The 15,794-nt window shown below is 40.1% G+C and overlaps 2 protein-coding genes across 2 annotated transcripts; one reads left to right on the top strand and one right to left on the bottom strand.

The window, feature by feature from the left end:
* Positions 1 to 3,507: 3,507 nt before the first annotated feature.
* On the bottom strand, positions 3,508 to 8,230 carry LOC102223246 (COMM domain-containing protein 5-like). Its single transcript, XM_005813224.3, has 7 exons — positions 7,969 to 8,230; positions 7,633 to 7,793; positions 6,910 to 6,938; positions 6,783 to 6,833; positions 6,143 to 6,238; positions 5,840 to 5,915; positions 3,508 to 3,933 (listed from the first exon to the last, which is right to left on the bottom strand). Exons 1-7 carry the CDS (start codon positions 8,087 to 8,089, stop codon positions 3,832 to 3,834), a joined length of 636 nt encoding a protein of 211 aa, XP_005813281.1. The 5' UTR covers positions 8,090 to 8,230; the 3' UTR covers positions 3,508 to 3,831.
* Positions 8,231 to 8,254: 24 nt separating this feature from the next.
* fam199x (family with sequence similarity 199, X-linked) lies at positions 8,255 to 15,633 on the top strand. The gene is made up of 8 exons (XM_005813223.2): positions 8,255 to 8,335; positions 9,563 to 9,750; positions 12,733 to 12,952; positions 13,042 to 13,200; positions 13,280 to 13,441; positions 14,366 to 14,549; positions 14,728 to 14,822; positions 15,212 to 15,633. Exons 2-8 carry the CDS (start codon positions 9,584 to 9,586, stop codon positions 15,383 to 15,385), a joined length of 1,161 nt encoding a protein of 386 aa, XP_005813280.1. The 5' UTR covers positions 8,255 to 8,335; positions 9,563 to 9,583; the 3' UTR covers positions 15,386 to 15,633.
* The last annotated feature ends 161 nt before the right edge of the window (positions 15,634 to 15,794 follow it).

Below are 15,794 nucleotides of genomic sequence, written 5' to 3'. Positions count from 1 at the left end.
AGGAAACGCATAAGATTCTCAGCGGAGAGAGAGAGAGAAAAAAAAATGTTATGTAAAACAACTGGGTCACGTGACGCCGAGTAGCTGTTCTGATTGGACGAGTAGAGAAAAAAAACAGTTACAAAACAAACCGGCATGTAACAGTTTCTGTCTGCCGGGGCAGGCGAGCAGGTCCTCTAGGAGCCCGTCTGACCTGCATTCAGGATATTAGTGAGCAGAGACGGGATGCAGGGTGTGTGCGCGTGCGTGTGTTTGTTGGGTGGGGTTCATATAATGCACATTGGATAACAGTGTCCACATTTTGTCATGTAACAGCCACAAATATGTGTCTTGGTGGATTTTTTATGACAGACAAACACAATGTAGAGCAAAGTGTGAAGTGGAAGGAAATGGAGGAACATCTCACCGGTCAGGAACATCTGAAAAGTGTGGCATGCTTCCAAGTCAATACCTTAAAGATTATTCTCTACATCTATAGGTGTCCTTTTCTCTACAAGCTTTGCACATGTTGACATTAAGGATAATTGGAGACGGTAGGTGAAATTTTCAAGCCTTCCCACAGAGTTTTAGTTAGATTTGTCTGGACTTTGACTGAGCCATTCACACATAAGAATATTGCATGGCTAAAGTAAATTTGACTTGTTCAGAGCAGTGGTGTCCAAAGTGGAAAATTTAAACTGCTCACAAAGTTTATTAAATTAAAAATGCAAAAATGTGTTTATTGTGATTCTTCTTCTTCTTTTTATTTAGTTTTACCTGCTCAAAAAGAACCTTTTTATGAAATCTATAAGTCCTTATACATTCCTGCTAAGAAAGGCTTTGGACTGTTGCTTTATTAAAAGGCAAAACAGACAAATTCTACATTTTTGGGGTCATAAATTGTTTTCTATTTTGTTGGCCAAATTTTTGTTATTCTTGACGTATGGTCGGGGGCCAAACAACATCATTTCGGGGGCCACAAATGGCACCCTGCGCCACACTTTGGACAGCCCTGGTTTAGATTCATTGCTGGAAGCTGAACATCTTCTCCTGTATTTAGCTCAAACTGCTTCCCTGACCCCTTATGAAGAAAAACGCCCCCAAAGCCTGAGGCTGCCACTATGTTTCACCACGAGGATGTAATATTCAGAATAACATTCTGGGTAACTTTGAGCACATAGAGGTGTTGGCCGGCGTTTGGGATGTCCGATACGGCGATATAAGGAAGAAAAGCTGGAGCAAATGCCCAGTTATCAAATTGAGACAGAGGCCGAGAAGCGCAGGTGGTTTTATAACTGGAACGGCTCTCTGGCGCTCTGAAGTGCAGCCAGTCTTTTGTTGCATAAAAACTGTTTGCATAATTACAAAAAAAAACACTCACTCTGTGTGACATCTTACTTAACAAGCACAGTTCTGAATCTAGCTCAGTGGAAGCTTCCAAGGGGCTGCTTGCTGTTGCACATCCAACCTATTGCCTCTGTACCTCTGTTGTCCTTCATATTGCTCCACGTTTTAATGCAAATCCTGAAACTCTATAAAGGCTTCATAACATCAGAGTTGAGCTGAAGGGATTTTCCTCCAAATAATTAGTGTAGATACTATCCTACACTGTATAAGTAGCTTCTCCTACAACCAGTCAGTGGTGCTTACTGCAGTCCCCAAATAAAGCCTGTCTGCTGAAGGAAGTTCAGATGTGTGTGTGTGTGTGGATTACATGCGGCGATCGGTCCACCAGAGCCCGTCTCAGTAACTGCTGGTAATATAGGTCGGCCGGTCTGGCCCGTGAACTCAATCCCACGCACAGACAGGAACGCTGACTGACATACCGACAGACTGACACACATGGAGAAACAGACAGACTGGCATATATGCAAAAGAGGACACTTACAGAATCTTATGCAACACACACACACACACACACACATATGGTCAGGCATGTACTTGACACCCTCAGAGATCCTGCCCTCACACCTAAAAGTTGATCAGTGTGAGGTTTTTGTATGTAGGGCAAACCGTCACAGACTGTCTGAACTTTGCTGACTGGGTTGGAACAAGCAGCTACTGACAGAGTCAGGCCATCACACCAGGTCTAACAGATGGATGCTCATGCTAAGGATTTTAAGGCTTCTTTATGTGTCAAGTGTTAGGTTAGGGATTTGTTCAGGACCGTGGATTACGACACATCCTGCAAATACAAAGGAATACCTCGCGATTTTAGTTAACTCCCATTGGACTTTTTTACATTTTGAACTCCAGTAGGCTTTGGAAAATTTTACTCCTCTGATAAAGTAGGGAATAATTGTGAAGTGGAAGATAGAGGACATGGTTTAAGCTTTTTATTTTTTATAAATTAAATCTAAGAACTGTACTTCTGTGTGCTTCGATGTGTACTTCTGAGTAAAAATGCCACCTTTATGCCTCTTTGCACATCTAGCAACTGATTTTATTTTTTTTTAATAGCTAAAGTTCAGTTAGACAGTGTGGAAAATGTCTGTGAACTGAGCCAGACTTTAGAAAGGACTTAAAGGGGCAGTAACCCAGGGCCCCAGGTTTTTATATGAATTATGTTATTCCCTCACCAAAAACATACCTGGAGTGTTGCTTTGATTCTTTATGCATATTTGATAAGTTGTTTAATCTCCCGTGGCAACAGTTCAACAGTGCAAAACACCTGGTTGGACCTAGCTCCGCCTTCGAGACGCAGCCCCTCCTCAGAGCTGCAGTTTCCAAGCTTCTGCCTCACAGAGCAGATCTACTCAGCTCCTTCAGACTAGCCACCAGCAATTAGTAAACACCTGCTGGAATCGGCTGAGCTTCACAAGTAGTTTGACATCCAGTATTACGACCGAGTCTTTAATCATGTTATAAATGAATTTATAACCATCTAAGGTATCGGATGGTTAGGAAAATAAAGTTAAAGGGAATAAAACAATGTCCATCCATCCATCCATCCATCCATCCATCCATCCATTTTTTTACACCCTTGTCCCTAGTCGGGTCGGGAGGTGCTGGTGTCTATCTCCAGCTAACGTTCTGGGCGCGAGGTGGGGGTCACCCTGGACAGGTCGCCAGTCTGTTGCAGGGAAACACAGAGACAGACAGGACACACAACCATGCAAACACACACACTCACACCTAGGGAGAATTTAGAGAGACCAGTTAACCTGACAGTCATGTTTTTGGGATGTGGGAGGAAGCCGGAGAACCTGGAGAGAACCCACACATGCACAGGGAGAACATGCAAACTCCATGCAGAAAGTACCCCGGGCCGGGAATCAAACCCAGGACCTTCTTGCTGCAAGGCAACAGTGCTACCAACTGCGCCACTGTGCAGCCCAATAAAACTATGTACATATTTAAGAATATATATATACAGTACAGACCAAAAGTTTGGACACACTTTCTAATTGAATTCAATGAGAAGGTGTGTCCGAACTTTTGGTCTGTACTGTATATGCAAGTGAAAGATTTTTTTGTTTCTGTATGATTTAAATTTTCTATATTAACACAAGCATGTTCAAGCTCAGGCAACTTACATATTATCATATTTTAATCAACAAGGTGAGTTTCTTGACTTGAGTTTTGGCACAACACAAGAGCTGTCTCTAACCACCAACAGTGTTCACGTATATTTGTGGTTAATGTTTAGAAAAAAACAAGAAAAAAAGAAAACATACAGTATCATTTCAAATATCGGTCGTTCTTTCAAAAATAATAATAATAAAAAAGCTGTGGTCTGTTGGATGCCAACACAATCAGAGCAGAAAGCTTTTTTTGTTTTACTTCCTACACTGTGTTCAGACTTCCAGGTTCTTGTTTAAATAGTTTCTGAGGACATTGGTGGAACTCTTGTCAGTCCTGGATCTTCAGGATGCTCCTTTTTTCCAAGTCGTTCATTTCTTTAAGAATCAAAGCGACGTTGTAACGCAGCTCCTGGAATTTTGACACGGGCACCTGTATATAAAACAACAACAACAAAAAAAAAGAAATCAAGAGGTGTCAGTGTAATCGGATGTTGTTGCTGTAATCTCATAGATCGCTAGATCATATTAGTGATCTAGTTTGTGAGCAGCGGCGGCAGAAAGCGTCGATGCAGCTTCTGTTCTGTGATAATGAAGCCAAAAGAATGCAGTGTGGCGCCCTCTGCTGGCTAAAACCAAAATAAATCAACAAGTCACTATCAAATCTTTACTCTAACAAATCTAATTTTAGATCTTACTGCTTACATACAACATTATGAAAGAAATTAAGAGCTTTATTGAAACAAAACTCCACTATTTAGAGTGACTGACATTTACTTCGGCTACTGGGTTTTTATGGAGACATAAAGAAAAAAGTCACATCAATGACAGAGATGCAACATTTGACGTTTTTGGTTTTTGTATTTTTTGTAAAAACCATAACAGGTGGAATAAATTAGGAGAGAAAAACTATTGTTTTGGAGAGTATATGTGCTGCACTGAGCAAATGTTACTTCAGCTATTAGCCTGTGATCCCATTATGTAACAACAGACACAGGCTAACATTAGCTTGTTGGCCCGCAGCCAGATTTCTTTAACTTACAGGCTAAATTAAGTGCAGTGAAGAACCAACAATGGACATACAGACAACAGATTATCACTTTTTGCTTTCTGGACAGCTGAATGCAACCTGGAGTTGACTTACTTTTGCCACATTTCAGAAAATGAAAGCTGAGAAACAACAAACTTTGATCAAGACTTAATTTAAGACTGAAACACTTCCTTTGATTTGAACAGTTAGCGACTTTCAGGTCAAAATGTAACCTTTCCCACCACATCTAATGTCTTGTCAGCAAATATTAGTTGCATTTTAATGAAAAATAAAAGAGCAGAGTGTTTTGAGATGAATCATAAGCCACTTAAAAACTCAGCAAAACTAACTGAAGAAGGGGTTTTTTGGGCCAAACTGACCTGTAAGAGGGGATTGCAAAACTATTTGTATCCTTTGAACCTCCCCAAATTTTGTTTAACTTGATCCAAAAGTTTGCACTTTGCTTTGTTGATCTTATAAGAGCACCTTTTGCAAAAATGTTGACAGTAAAAGAGAGAAAGTCTGTCTGTCAGGTGACCTGCTCTGTGTTTTCGAGCCGCACAGCTTAACCTACTCTGAAAGCAGCCGAAACGCGTGTGGTTAAATTGAAAACATTCAAAGTGAGGCTGTAAGTCTATAAAGCAGGAGAAGAAGATTTCCTCTAAGTTTTACCCGCACAGGATTAACTGGAACCGACGACGTTGGCTGAAATGTAAAGGGCCAAATTACCAATGAGTCTTATCAAAACACTGCGAGGAAACAAGCTAACGTTAACTTAAAAGCTCAAATGACTGCTCCGGTCCAGGGTTAAAATAGTTTTGGGTTTCTTGTTGTAGTTTAGTTTTATTTCATTGTGACTTTTTGTCTAATTATGTTAGTTTTAATTAGTTTTTTTAGACTGTGTTTTATTAGCCATTATTAGTTAAATATCGCTTAGTTTCAGTTTCGTTTTTACTAGTTGCAGTAGTAGTTTTGGTTTTTTCATACTTCAGTGATTTATTTTTTTTAGGTCCAAAATTTTAAAAAGTCAAAGTATTGTACCGTGATTATGTTTACATCAAAAAAAACTTACTCAGTTATTGTTGAACAACCAATGGAGTTGGGATGTTTTCTCCCAACTTTTGCTGTCGCCATTTTGCGGACTAGCAAAAACGCTAGGAGGATTAGGAAATGCCGTAATTTGTCAACAAAATAAGCAATTTAAAAGAGCACTGAAGGTAGAAAGAGCCAAAGGGTTCAACTGTGGGTGCATTTATAATATAGTTTTAGTGTGATGTTGAAATAGAAACAGTACGAGTTATTTCAGTACCTCAAAGCGCTGGAAGCTCCCATCCGACAGCTTCAGCTGCATCAGAACGGACGGCTGCAGGGCTCTGGCCAACGAGCTGGGGACACACACACACACACACACACACACACACACACACACACACACACACACACACACACACACACACACACACACACACACACACACAGACAGTTAAGGGATTCCATGCAGCTTTGAGCTCATTTCTTTCATTTCTGCTAAATATTTGTCATCCTTAAATGTGAGGACTTTGAGATTTCACCCACAGATGATGAAAGTTTGCCACAGAGTTGTTGTTGTTACCTTGTAGAAATGGAAACGTCCACTCTCCATTTGAATTCCTCCAGCGTGGGGAGGTGAGGGTCATTCTGAGAGGAAGCCGCTTCCAGAGTCGCACGTCTGCACAGAGGAGCGAGACGGAAAAATGTGGCTAAATTTTGACATAAAGGCAAAGGGACTCGATGGTCTTCAGTAGGGGCGCACCAATTGCAGTTTTCTTGCCGATTACCGATCTATTAAAAATCCTAACCTGCCGATTCTGATTTTGGCCGGTACCATTTTTTTTTTTTTTTGTCTAAAATGTTGCTAAATGTAGCAAGAAAGTTGATGCGTTGCCAACAGTGAGATGACTATTGTTAACTGCAAACATATAGATCTGATCTGATGGACCAGTCTGCTAGTCAAACCTCTCTCAGCGCAGAGCACAAAGATTTAAATATCTTTGCCGAAATAGAGAAAATCAGTGGTTAAGATCGACTTCACGTGTAAAAATCGTCCGAACACCGATTTCCCAAAATTAGGGAAATTGGCACCAATGAATTGGCTGGCCGATAAATCGTTGGATCCCTACTTTTTGGCTTATTCCAACGCGTCCTATTTAAAGGGTACAGCGTGAGATCAGATGTGCAAACGTTTGAATCAAAACGCCATGAAACCCACGTACCGATTTCCAAAAACCACACTGGAGAAATCTGTGATGAAGTCTTCTGGTATCCTAAGGACAAAAAAAAGAGTCTGTAAAAATCAGAAAACAGTTCAGCAACGCCTGGAGACGAGACGACAGTCCTTACCTAAGCTCTCGCAGATCTTCCTTAAAGGCCTGAGCAGAAAAAAACAAAAACAAACAGAAAAGGTTCAGTTCATAAAAACTAGAAATATTCACCAAGTAAAATTTACATGCTAAGCTAGGGCTGGTAATTAAATGTGGAAACATTGAGCTTTTCATATTTTATCACATTAAAACCACTAAGTTTAAAGTATTTTTCGTTTAATTGTATGCGACAGACCAACACAAAAAACAGCCTTTTGTGAAATATATGCAACCTTTGAGCTGCCTTGTCACTTAAAATTCCAGTAAAAACATTTTAGGGTTGTGATGAGACAGAATGGAGATAAAGTTGAAATAGTATGAATAGTTTTGCAAGGCACTCTCCATACATTGTACGGTATATTATATAGAGGATTGGCATGTTCCACTGTTGCTCAGTCCCTGTTGTGTTGGCGATCTGTGGTAATTGCAGCCAAAAAAAAGATAACAAATGAACTCAGACAACATGAAATTACACTTAAAATATTGTCACCGGTGATCATTTCTGCAACATTTTTATAATGTTAAAGCCAAACACTTCTGATTTTTACTCAAAAAAATAATTCTCCATAATTGGCTTGAATACTATCTATCAAATAAACCATTGTATGCATTCATTCTTAATCAAATGATGTAATTCTGTGGCAGTATGTAACCTTGTGTCGCATGTTTTCTGTGTGACTGCAGTTCAGTCTGTAACACTCGCCTCCTGTTTCAGTAGGGATGCTGGGATGCGGATGGCCTCTGAGAGAACTCTGTGCATCCCCGCGATGATGTGACTGAGCCTCTCTTGTGGGATGACGCTGCTTTCAGCAACTGACTTCATCACCTCCCTGCAGTCTTTGCCCTCCAGAGCACTGACCACAACTGGACGCAGAACGACAAAAAGCGATTTGCATTTTCTAAGTCAAGAGCGATGAGTTGTGATGTTTATTTGGCAACGTGTGACAACACAGTTTCATAGTAAGACATTATAAGGAGCATTTCACACATCTGAAATTTGTTTAACAAAGACAGCAAGAGCTGCCTTTTATTCATTTACCTTTGAGGAGTTTTCTAAACAACTCTTGATCCACATCCTTCAGGTTTTTCGACATTGACTCTATTTCCGGTGGTATTCTACCTCCCAAGAAGCTAGAGTCTTTTACGTTGCTTGAAGACATGGCTTAATGTGTTCTTGTTGATTAAAAGAAAAGCAGGATAAAAAGGAACAGAAGCACAGAGCTTGCTATTTTTTTTTAAGGCTACCTAGTGTTTACGGGAAAACTTCCGGCTTTAGGTCACGTGAGGCAGGTTTTGCGTCTTCTCGCCCCCAGCGGAGTCTCGCGAGGACAACTTAATTCGTCGTGAGAAAAGAAAGGATTAGCAAATGGAGATGGCTGTCATGGTCGCTATTTGAACGCTGAAAGGTTGGCGTTTTGATGTTTGTCTAAGCTTCTATGTAAACCAGTTTGGTTTGTTTATGGTTTAAAATGATTATTGTTCAGTAACAAAGTTTTTTTTGTTTTTTTTTTAACTGTCGTTGTGTTGTTTGGTAAGCGCTACGTTGGCAGGTGAAACATTAGCCTCCAGCTAACGGTGTTAGCGGGTGTTTTTGTTGTCATAGGCTTAACGCTGTTGTTAATTTATCTTAAGTAACGGTTAAAGGAAAGTTGCACCTTATTTAGAGAAGTTAGCTAATGTAATTTAGCATTTTTACTTAGTGGCGTGAAGGATGCCGATGTGAATGCTAGGGTAGCTTTATTGAGCAATTTCTTCGCATCTCATCAAAACAATAACCAGTTTATAGATATTATTCAGTTCATTCTGTAAGCTATGAGCTGTGAATACAAAGTTAGAAGATTTAGTAATAGTGTAAAATATGATTCAAAAAGTTTTACTCTTCGTATTGGATACAATAAAATCATAATTTTTTGCTTACTGTGTCTTTTTTAGCCAGTGTATTAGATACTGTCGAGGTTTTAAATTTGCTATTTGTTGAATAATAAGCTTAAAGTTTTGGTAAAGTTATTTCCTTCAGCTCTCCCCAAACAATTTTCTTCTTCTTGTCAAGTATTTGCATCGAGATTAAAAGTAAAAATGATTAAAAAAATGTATTTTCAAGAATTCATTTTTCAAAATAAGCAGATTCAAATGTCAAATATTAAAAAATCACTTATCAGGCTTTTTTTCTTATATCTGTACCCATTATAACTGATTCTGTAGTGACGGTAATAAGCTTCAGGTGCTTTGCTAGAGTAAATATTGTCAAATACAACTGGAGGTAAAATTATTACAAGACTACTCTCATTTTTATGTAATTTTAAAAACTTTAACCAAATGACGTGCATGCTCTTTGGTTTATTCACTTGTATTGACCAAAAATGGTGAGAATTCCTAGTCATGATATATTTACTAAATGGGAATAAAAACATATTTTTTCTCAGCATTTGACTTTTTATTACCAATCAGGTTTTGATCTCCGATTGGTACCTCCCCCCCAAGAAATTACTTAAATCTGTAAAAAATTCCTGATCCTCCAATCAGCCACTTGGTCTTTTTAAAACAGTTCACTCCCACATGCAAATCAGAACAGGACCGACTGGTGTCTGTACAGCCAAAATGCGATTTGCTCACATTTGTCTCGTTTGCATCAGGTGCAGCGCAGAAAGCCGGCCATGTCTGAATCTCTGTACGAGAAGTTTCTGGCCCCAGAGGAGCCGTTCCCTCTCCTCTCCCAAAGAGCCAACCTCAGCGATGTGGGAACGCTGGACGTCAGCGAGTTCAGCTGTCGGCTCTCGTCTTGTCACAGAACAGACCCTCTGCACCGTTTCCACAGCAACAGGTGAGGAGAAAGCGTATTTCTGTACGCGGAGACGTCTGGGCTGCCTACCGAACGCAGCACAATGTTAAATCTCAAAGCGGTCACATGATTACTAAGACAGTTCCAATAGATGAAAGTCTATAGTTAACAAACATTCAACTTGTCTCTATAGACACGCAATAAATCAATGAATCTTGTGATTAATTAAATCGACATCAATTATTTCCATTTTTATAATTTATTGTTTTTCTCTTTTCTCTCTTTCTATCAAAAACTGGATGACAAACATCTTCAGTCTGGTGTTTTGGTCTCAATCAGCTCTTTCTTTAAAGGACTTTTTTACAGAGACTTTATAGTTGATTTTAGTTGTTGTTTCTGCTGTTTTATTTATTTTGGATATTTAAAACGTCTTCCAGTATCAGTGTTAAATGTTCATTACAATTTAAAGTTTATTCATCTTTGAGAATGTGTTCTTGCATCATTACGCCATTGCTAATTTATTGCTTAAAAATGAACTCCAAACAACAATATTTTTGTTTATTCCAATGACTTCTGGGACAGTGTATTGTCCAGGAATATTGGTTATCATGACAGGCCTGGTTATGTTTAATCTGATTTGGTAACAATGTGGAGAAAATGACAAAATTCTACATATTCAACCAGAAAATCTTAGAAAACATCGACCATTGTTTAAGCTCCTCGCCCTGCCGGCTTCACATCCACAGATTTCTTTAAGAAAGTTCTGCCTGATTCAAATACTGAACTCATCCCTCATTTGGCATTTTTTAAAACAAACTATCGATAAATCTAAAAGAGCAATCTGGACAAGATGCTACTGCACAATTACAGGACAATCTTTAAAACTCCATTCAGCAGCAAGATCACTGAAACTGCGTAATAAAAACATGTAGTTTTTATTATCCTCTACTCTGGAACAAACTTCCAGAAACCAGCACAGCTGCTGAAACACTGATTTCCTTTCAATCAAGGTTAGAAACCTTTTTTCTTACAGTTGCATTTGATGAATTTCAAATGAACATCATAAATTGTCTGTTCCTTTTATTTTTACGCTGCTTTACTCGTTTGCCGTTTTATTTTCTTTTTAGTCGTGCAAAAAAAAAAACTTAGAAATGAATGAGTTACAACAGCATTTAATTTCCTAATAAGGTATTTTTGAATTTGAAATGCTTTGTTGCTGAAAGTGTTATATAAAACAAAACAGCTCTTCCCTATTTAGAGCACATTCACCTTGAACTCAAACAAGTATTTTGTGTTTGTTGTCTTTGCTCTGTGCCTGTATCTTCTCATTGAATTACCACAGTTTGTTTTTAACTAGAACGTAAACAAACCATAAAGTGATATTCAGCAGTGAGCCTCACATCAAATTATGTTTGTTGTTGCGTTTTTTTAAATGTAGCTTCAGTCATTCCAGCTGCACCCATTGGCTTAGCTTCTTTAAATTGATATACAATATTAACCACATAACATTTACTGTTAAAAGATGGTATATAACAATTTTCATTAAGTGGTTTATCACATGTGCTTTGGTCAAAAATATTCTTTGGTTTGGCTGCTTCTGTTTTTGTTTTTTAAGCAGACTTTGATCAGGACGACTCCATTATCTGTGGAATTATTTCTGATTCTTATAGTTTGTCAATTGGCACGTAAACAAACACAAACACCGGCATGTAGTCAGTCTAGCATAGCAGTGAGGCCTGCGTTCGAGCCGTCAATAAAAGTCTCATTACATAACATGCATGACGTGTGTCAGTGTGAGGTCATCTGGCGTTATTGGTTCTTGGGAAGAAAAGCTTTTGTGATCAAAACACAGTTGAGGGGCAAATTAGAGACACGATGACTAAGAATGAATTGCTTATTAAAATTAATGAAAAGGTTTCATCTACTGAGCTCCTGGGAGAAACTCTTGGCTTATAGAGACGAGCCAATGGGAGTATAAATGTAGATTTTCTTCAGACGAGGAATTGAAAGGTTGCTTCTCTTATGTTGTTGTTTTATTTGCTTTACTATTAGATGTTTGACCAAGGTACGTCTATGCATGTCTGGAAGTAAATTAGATCTGTTTCTCTTGCAAACAGGGCTGAAAAACCGATCACTATAAAAGAGTTTCATGGCGATCCACATCAATAATTATTGATTAGTTAAATATCTGAAACACAGCCAAACTGGTGGCGTTTTCGTTCCTGTTTTATGCAGTTTTCCCTCCATGTTTTTTTTTTTTTATTTTTAAGCAGTTATGAGTCACAGTGGTGAAACCAGAAACTGCTGCTGCACCAGTTACTCAACAGGTTGTTGCTAGGTAACCAAAACCATGAGTTAGTTGACACCACCAACCTCAAGGTTTCCCCCAGAAAACTTGCTACGCCCGGTAGTTGGGCACGAGGGCAGTTATTCTTCCAGAGGCCCGTCGTGTTTTTGAGTTACAAAATGTTTAAAGTTGACAGGAAACATGAAAATATCACTTGGTAATCATGTGTTATTGAAAGATTGAAGATTAATACCTGAACACCAACTATAAAGACTTAAAAATGCAAGCATTTTAAAAAGACTTAAATAAAAAAACAATTCTTAGCCTGGTGGGGGCACAAGTAAAGCCTGGTGGCCCGCCAGGCTTATAATTCATTGTGGGGAATCCTGAACCTTGCTTAGCTAACAGTGAGAGGTTGAGCAGCTAAGGGCTTTCCTCTGCCTACATTTCCCAGAATGCTTTGTGGTTTTGGATTGGAGTTCAAGGAAATTCTTGACCATTCCATCAGACGTATTATCGATCCATATCGATCGTGATTCTAATGTGATACATGTCGTCGTTCATTTTGTTATACTTCTATAACTAAACTAATCAATAAAGCAATTAGTGAACCAATTTTCAAACTATTTGCGTCCCATTTAGCATGTTCTCTGCGTTATAAGCTCATACCTTACAGGAAGCCTTGTTCCGTCAGAACCTGTGTCGCATTGTGACGGTCTGCGGGTCGCTCTGTGCAGGTGGAACCTCACTTCCTGTGGGACCAGCGTAGCCAGCTCAGAGTGCAGCGAGGAGCTCTTCTCCTCCGTGTCGGTCGGCGATCAGGACGACTGCTACTCCCTGCTGGACGACCAGGAACTGACGTCCCTGGATCTGTTTCCGGAGGGCAGCGTCTGCAGCGACGTCTCGTCCTCCATCAGCACGTACTGGGACTGGTCCGACAGCGAATTTGAGTGGCAGGTGGGCTTTCAGGAGGTCTCTGAGGGCAGATATTTATTTCTTAGGCTGTCTTTACGTTTCCGTGTGGATCTTTTTGTTTTCCTCACCAGTTGCCGGGAAGCGACTTTGCCAGCGGCAGCGACGTCCTGTCCGACATAATCCCAAGCGTGCCGAGTTCACCGTGTCTGTTCTCCAAGAGGAAACCGAAATCACACACCCACCGCAACCTGGACGAGCTGCCCTGGAGCGCCATGACCAACGATGAGCAAGTAGGAAAAGAAACGCAAAACTGATTCCCCGTCAGTCGGAACAAAAAAGCTAAACGTGCGGTTTTTGGGTCCCGTCCAGGTGGAGTACATAGAGTATTTGAGTCGGAAGGTGAGCACAGAGATGGGCCTGAGGGAGCAGCTGGACATCATCAAGATCATCGACCCGTGCGCTCAGATCTCTCCCACCGACAGCGAGTTCATCATCGAGCTCAACTGCCTCACCGACGAGAAGCTCAAACAGGTGAACCGCTCTCTGAAACACGGCAAAGTTCCCAAAAATACAAGTTTTAGGTGATTTAAAGCTTTTAAAAGTGCTTTGGTTTCTGTATAAAGTCCTTGATATTGTGTAATCAACTTCAATCAAACATTTGATTCAAAGTGTAGATTTGAAAAATGTTACTTTCAGATGGAATCAGTTATTTTCATACAGGTAATAAAAAGACACATGCATCTTTTTTTCTTGCTCTCTGAAGTTCAGTCAGACTAAACTTTCCTTGTAGGTTTGTTAGAATTACTAAAATTATTTCTATTTGCTAAATGCCAGAAAACTTAGCAGGAGCGTTTTTAGAGATGTTTTTATTTTGTAGCTTTTTTTGAAAATTGAATTGAAAGCATTTAATTTGAGAAGGAAAGTCAGTTAACTTAACCCGATTTGTTTGGATTGTTTCACTGTAATGGATGTTTGTTATTCCTAATGGATCAATGACTAATTGATCTGTGTAACTGAAATGAATTCTGACTTATATTTTTTATGTCAAAGTTATTGAAATTGGAGGATTTTTCTTTTCCAAATTAGTGTTTTGTTCTCAGACCAGTCAGGTTCATAAAGTGAAACATTTCAAAGCATAAGCACTACCAAAACAATATTATTAATAAGAGTAATAAAGGATATCATGCACGAGTTAATCTGTATTATTTTTATCTCTAAAGTGCAGAGCTGGAAAAGTTTGAAAACTCTTGAAAATAGTAATAGTGGGCTTGAGTTTTTATTGTTTTTATTATTTATTGAAAGGCAGTTTGATAGTTTCAGTCCGTTTCATTCCCAAGTCGTTCCATCAAGTTCTAACGTAATGCAGAGAGGGGAATTTTTTTTGTTTTTGTTTTTAGCTGTTAAGTACAAAATGACCTCGAAACGCTGATCATTTTTTCCCTGTACCGGTGTCAGGTGCGGAGCTACATCAGGGAGCACAGCCCCCGGCTGAGAGCCAGCAGCACCAGGGAGGGCTGGAAGAGGAGCAGCCACAGCAGCGCCAGCACCGGGGGGGTGAGCGGCGTCAGCAGCAGCAACGCCAGCATGGTCAGCTCCGCCAGCTCCTCCACGGGCTCCACGGCCTCCAACTCTATGGCCGGTGAGACCCAGGAACAAACATGGCCGACCTGAATTCCCAAAGCCTCCGTCCGGTGCCTCTTGTTCCGGGTTTTTCCTGAACAGATTTAACTCGACAGGTCAAAGCAGTTTCAGTTCCTTTAGAGCTTCTTGCACTTTTCCGGTAACAGTGGAAATGTGTTGTTTGCGTCGCGTTCCAGGTGGCACCGCCTCAGCCTGCAGCGGGAGCAACATCAGCAGAGCTCACAGCGACGGAAACCTGTCGAGCGCCGCCGAACGCATCCGAGACTCTAAAGTACGAAACTTTTACTGGTTTTAAAAATGCTTGTTTTTCTAATACTGGTGTCCTACTCCTCACAAGTGGTGGCCCACCAGACTTATAATTCACTGTAATAGCTGACCTTTTTTCCCTTTTTTTTTTTTTTTTTTTACATGTTTCTATTGATATTTTTGTTGAACTATCTTTTCTCATGAGCTCCAAAGATAAAGGTAATTTTATTTATATAGCACATTTTCAGCAACAAGGCAACACAAAGTGCAAAATGTTCCAATCAAATGAAGCATGTAGTTAAAGCTAAAGTTTAAACCTAAATCTGCCAGGACTCAAGTGTATAGAAACATGCTATAGCAATTTGTGATTGTGAATATTGTTTTATCTTTATTTTATTTACCTCCTTGCTCCAGAAGCGATCAAAGCAGCGGAAGCTTCAGCAGAAAGCGCTCCGCAAGCGTCAGCTGAAGGAGCAGCGGCAGGCACGTAAGGAGCACCTGAGCGGCCTCTTCCTGAACGAGGAGGTGCTGTCGCTACGGGTGACGGAGGAGGACGACCACGGAGACGACCTGGACATACTGATGTGACACCAGTGAACCAATCAGTGCTCCCTCTAGGCCTGCAAGCTTTCAGCCTAACCCGACGCGTTTCGTGCGCTTGGCAGTGTTTCGCTTCCAGTGGTCTACGACTTTAGCTCGACGTGCTAGTGCTTCTACTGCAACGCTGTAATGACGCTGCTGACGCTTTGAGAAAATACCGATCACGGTTTAGCCTGCTTAGCACCACAGGCTAGCTGACACACAGCTAGCAACAAGAGGACTGCTGCTTAGAAAAGCATTTATCAGCTGATCCTACTAGAACCTCGACAGACAGGAGGGCAGATCAGGAATCACTGTTTTGTTTTGTTCTTTTCTACAAAATGCTCCATAAAAACACATTCAACATATTTGAAGTTGCAGTATGTAACTTTTTAAATGGTTTTTACATATTTGTTAA

Source organism: Xiphophorus maculatus, chromosome 23 (genome assembly GCF_002775205.1).
Source record: "Xiphophorus maculatus strain JP 163 A chromosome 23, X_maculatus-5.0-male, whole genome shotgun sequence".
In the NCBI taxonomy this organism is placed as follows: Eukaryota; Metazoa; Chordata; class Actinopteri; order Cyprinodontiformes; family Poeciliidae; genus Xiphophorus; species Xiphophorus maculatus.
This window is presented reverse-complemented; position numbering and strand designations above follow the sequence as displayed.

Excerpts from the sequence above, each read along its gene's own strand:
- fam199x (XM_005813223.2), top strand. The coding sequence starts at position 9,584 with ATGTCTGAATCTCTGTACGAGAAGTTTCTGGCCCCAGAGGAGCCGTTC. Across the intron at positions 9,751-12,732 it reads CACCGTTTCCACAGCAACAG|GTGGAACCTCACTTCCTGTG; the intron begins GTGAGGAGAAAG and ends CGCTCTGTGCAG. Across the intron at positions 14,823-15,211 it reads AACGCATCCGAGACTCTAAA|AAGCGATCAAAGCAGCGGAA; the intron begins GTACGAAACTTT and ends TCCTTGCTCCAG.
- LOC102223246 (XM_005813224.3), bottom strand. The coding sequence starts at position 8,089 with ATGTCTTCAAGCAACGTAAAAGACTCTAGCTTCTTGGGAGGTAGAATA. Across the intron at positions 5,916-6,142 it reads GACGTTTCCATTTCTACAAG|CTCGTTGGCCAGAGCCCTGC; the intron begins GTAACAACAACA and ends GTGTGTCCCCAG. Across the intron at positions 3,934-5,839 it reads GGAGCTTCCAGCGCTTTGAG|GTGCCCGTGTCAAAATTCCA; the intron begins GTACTGAAATAA and ends TTTTATATACAG.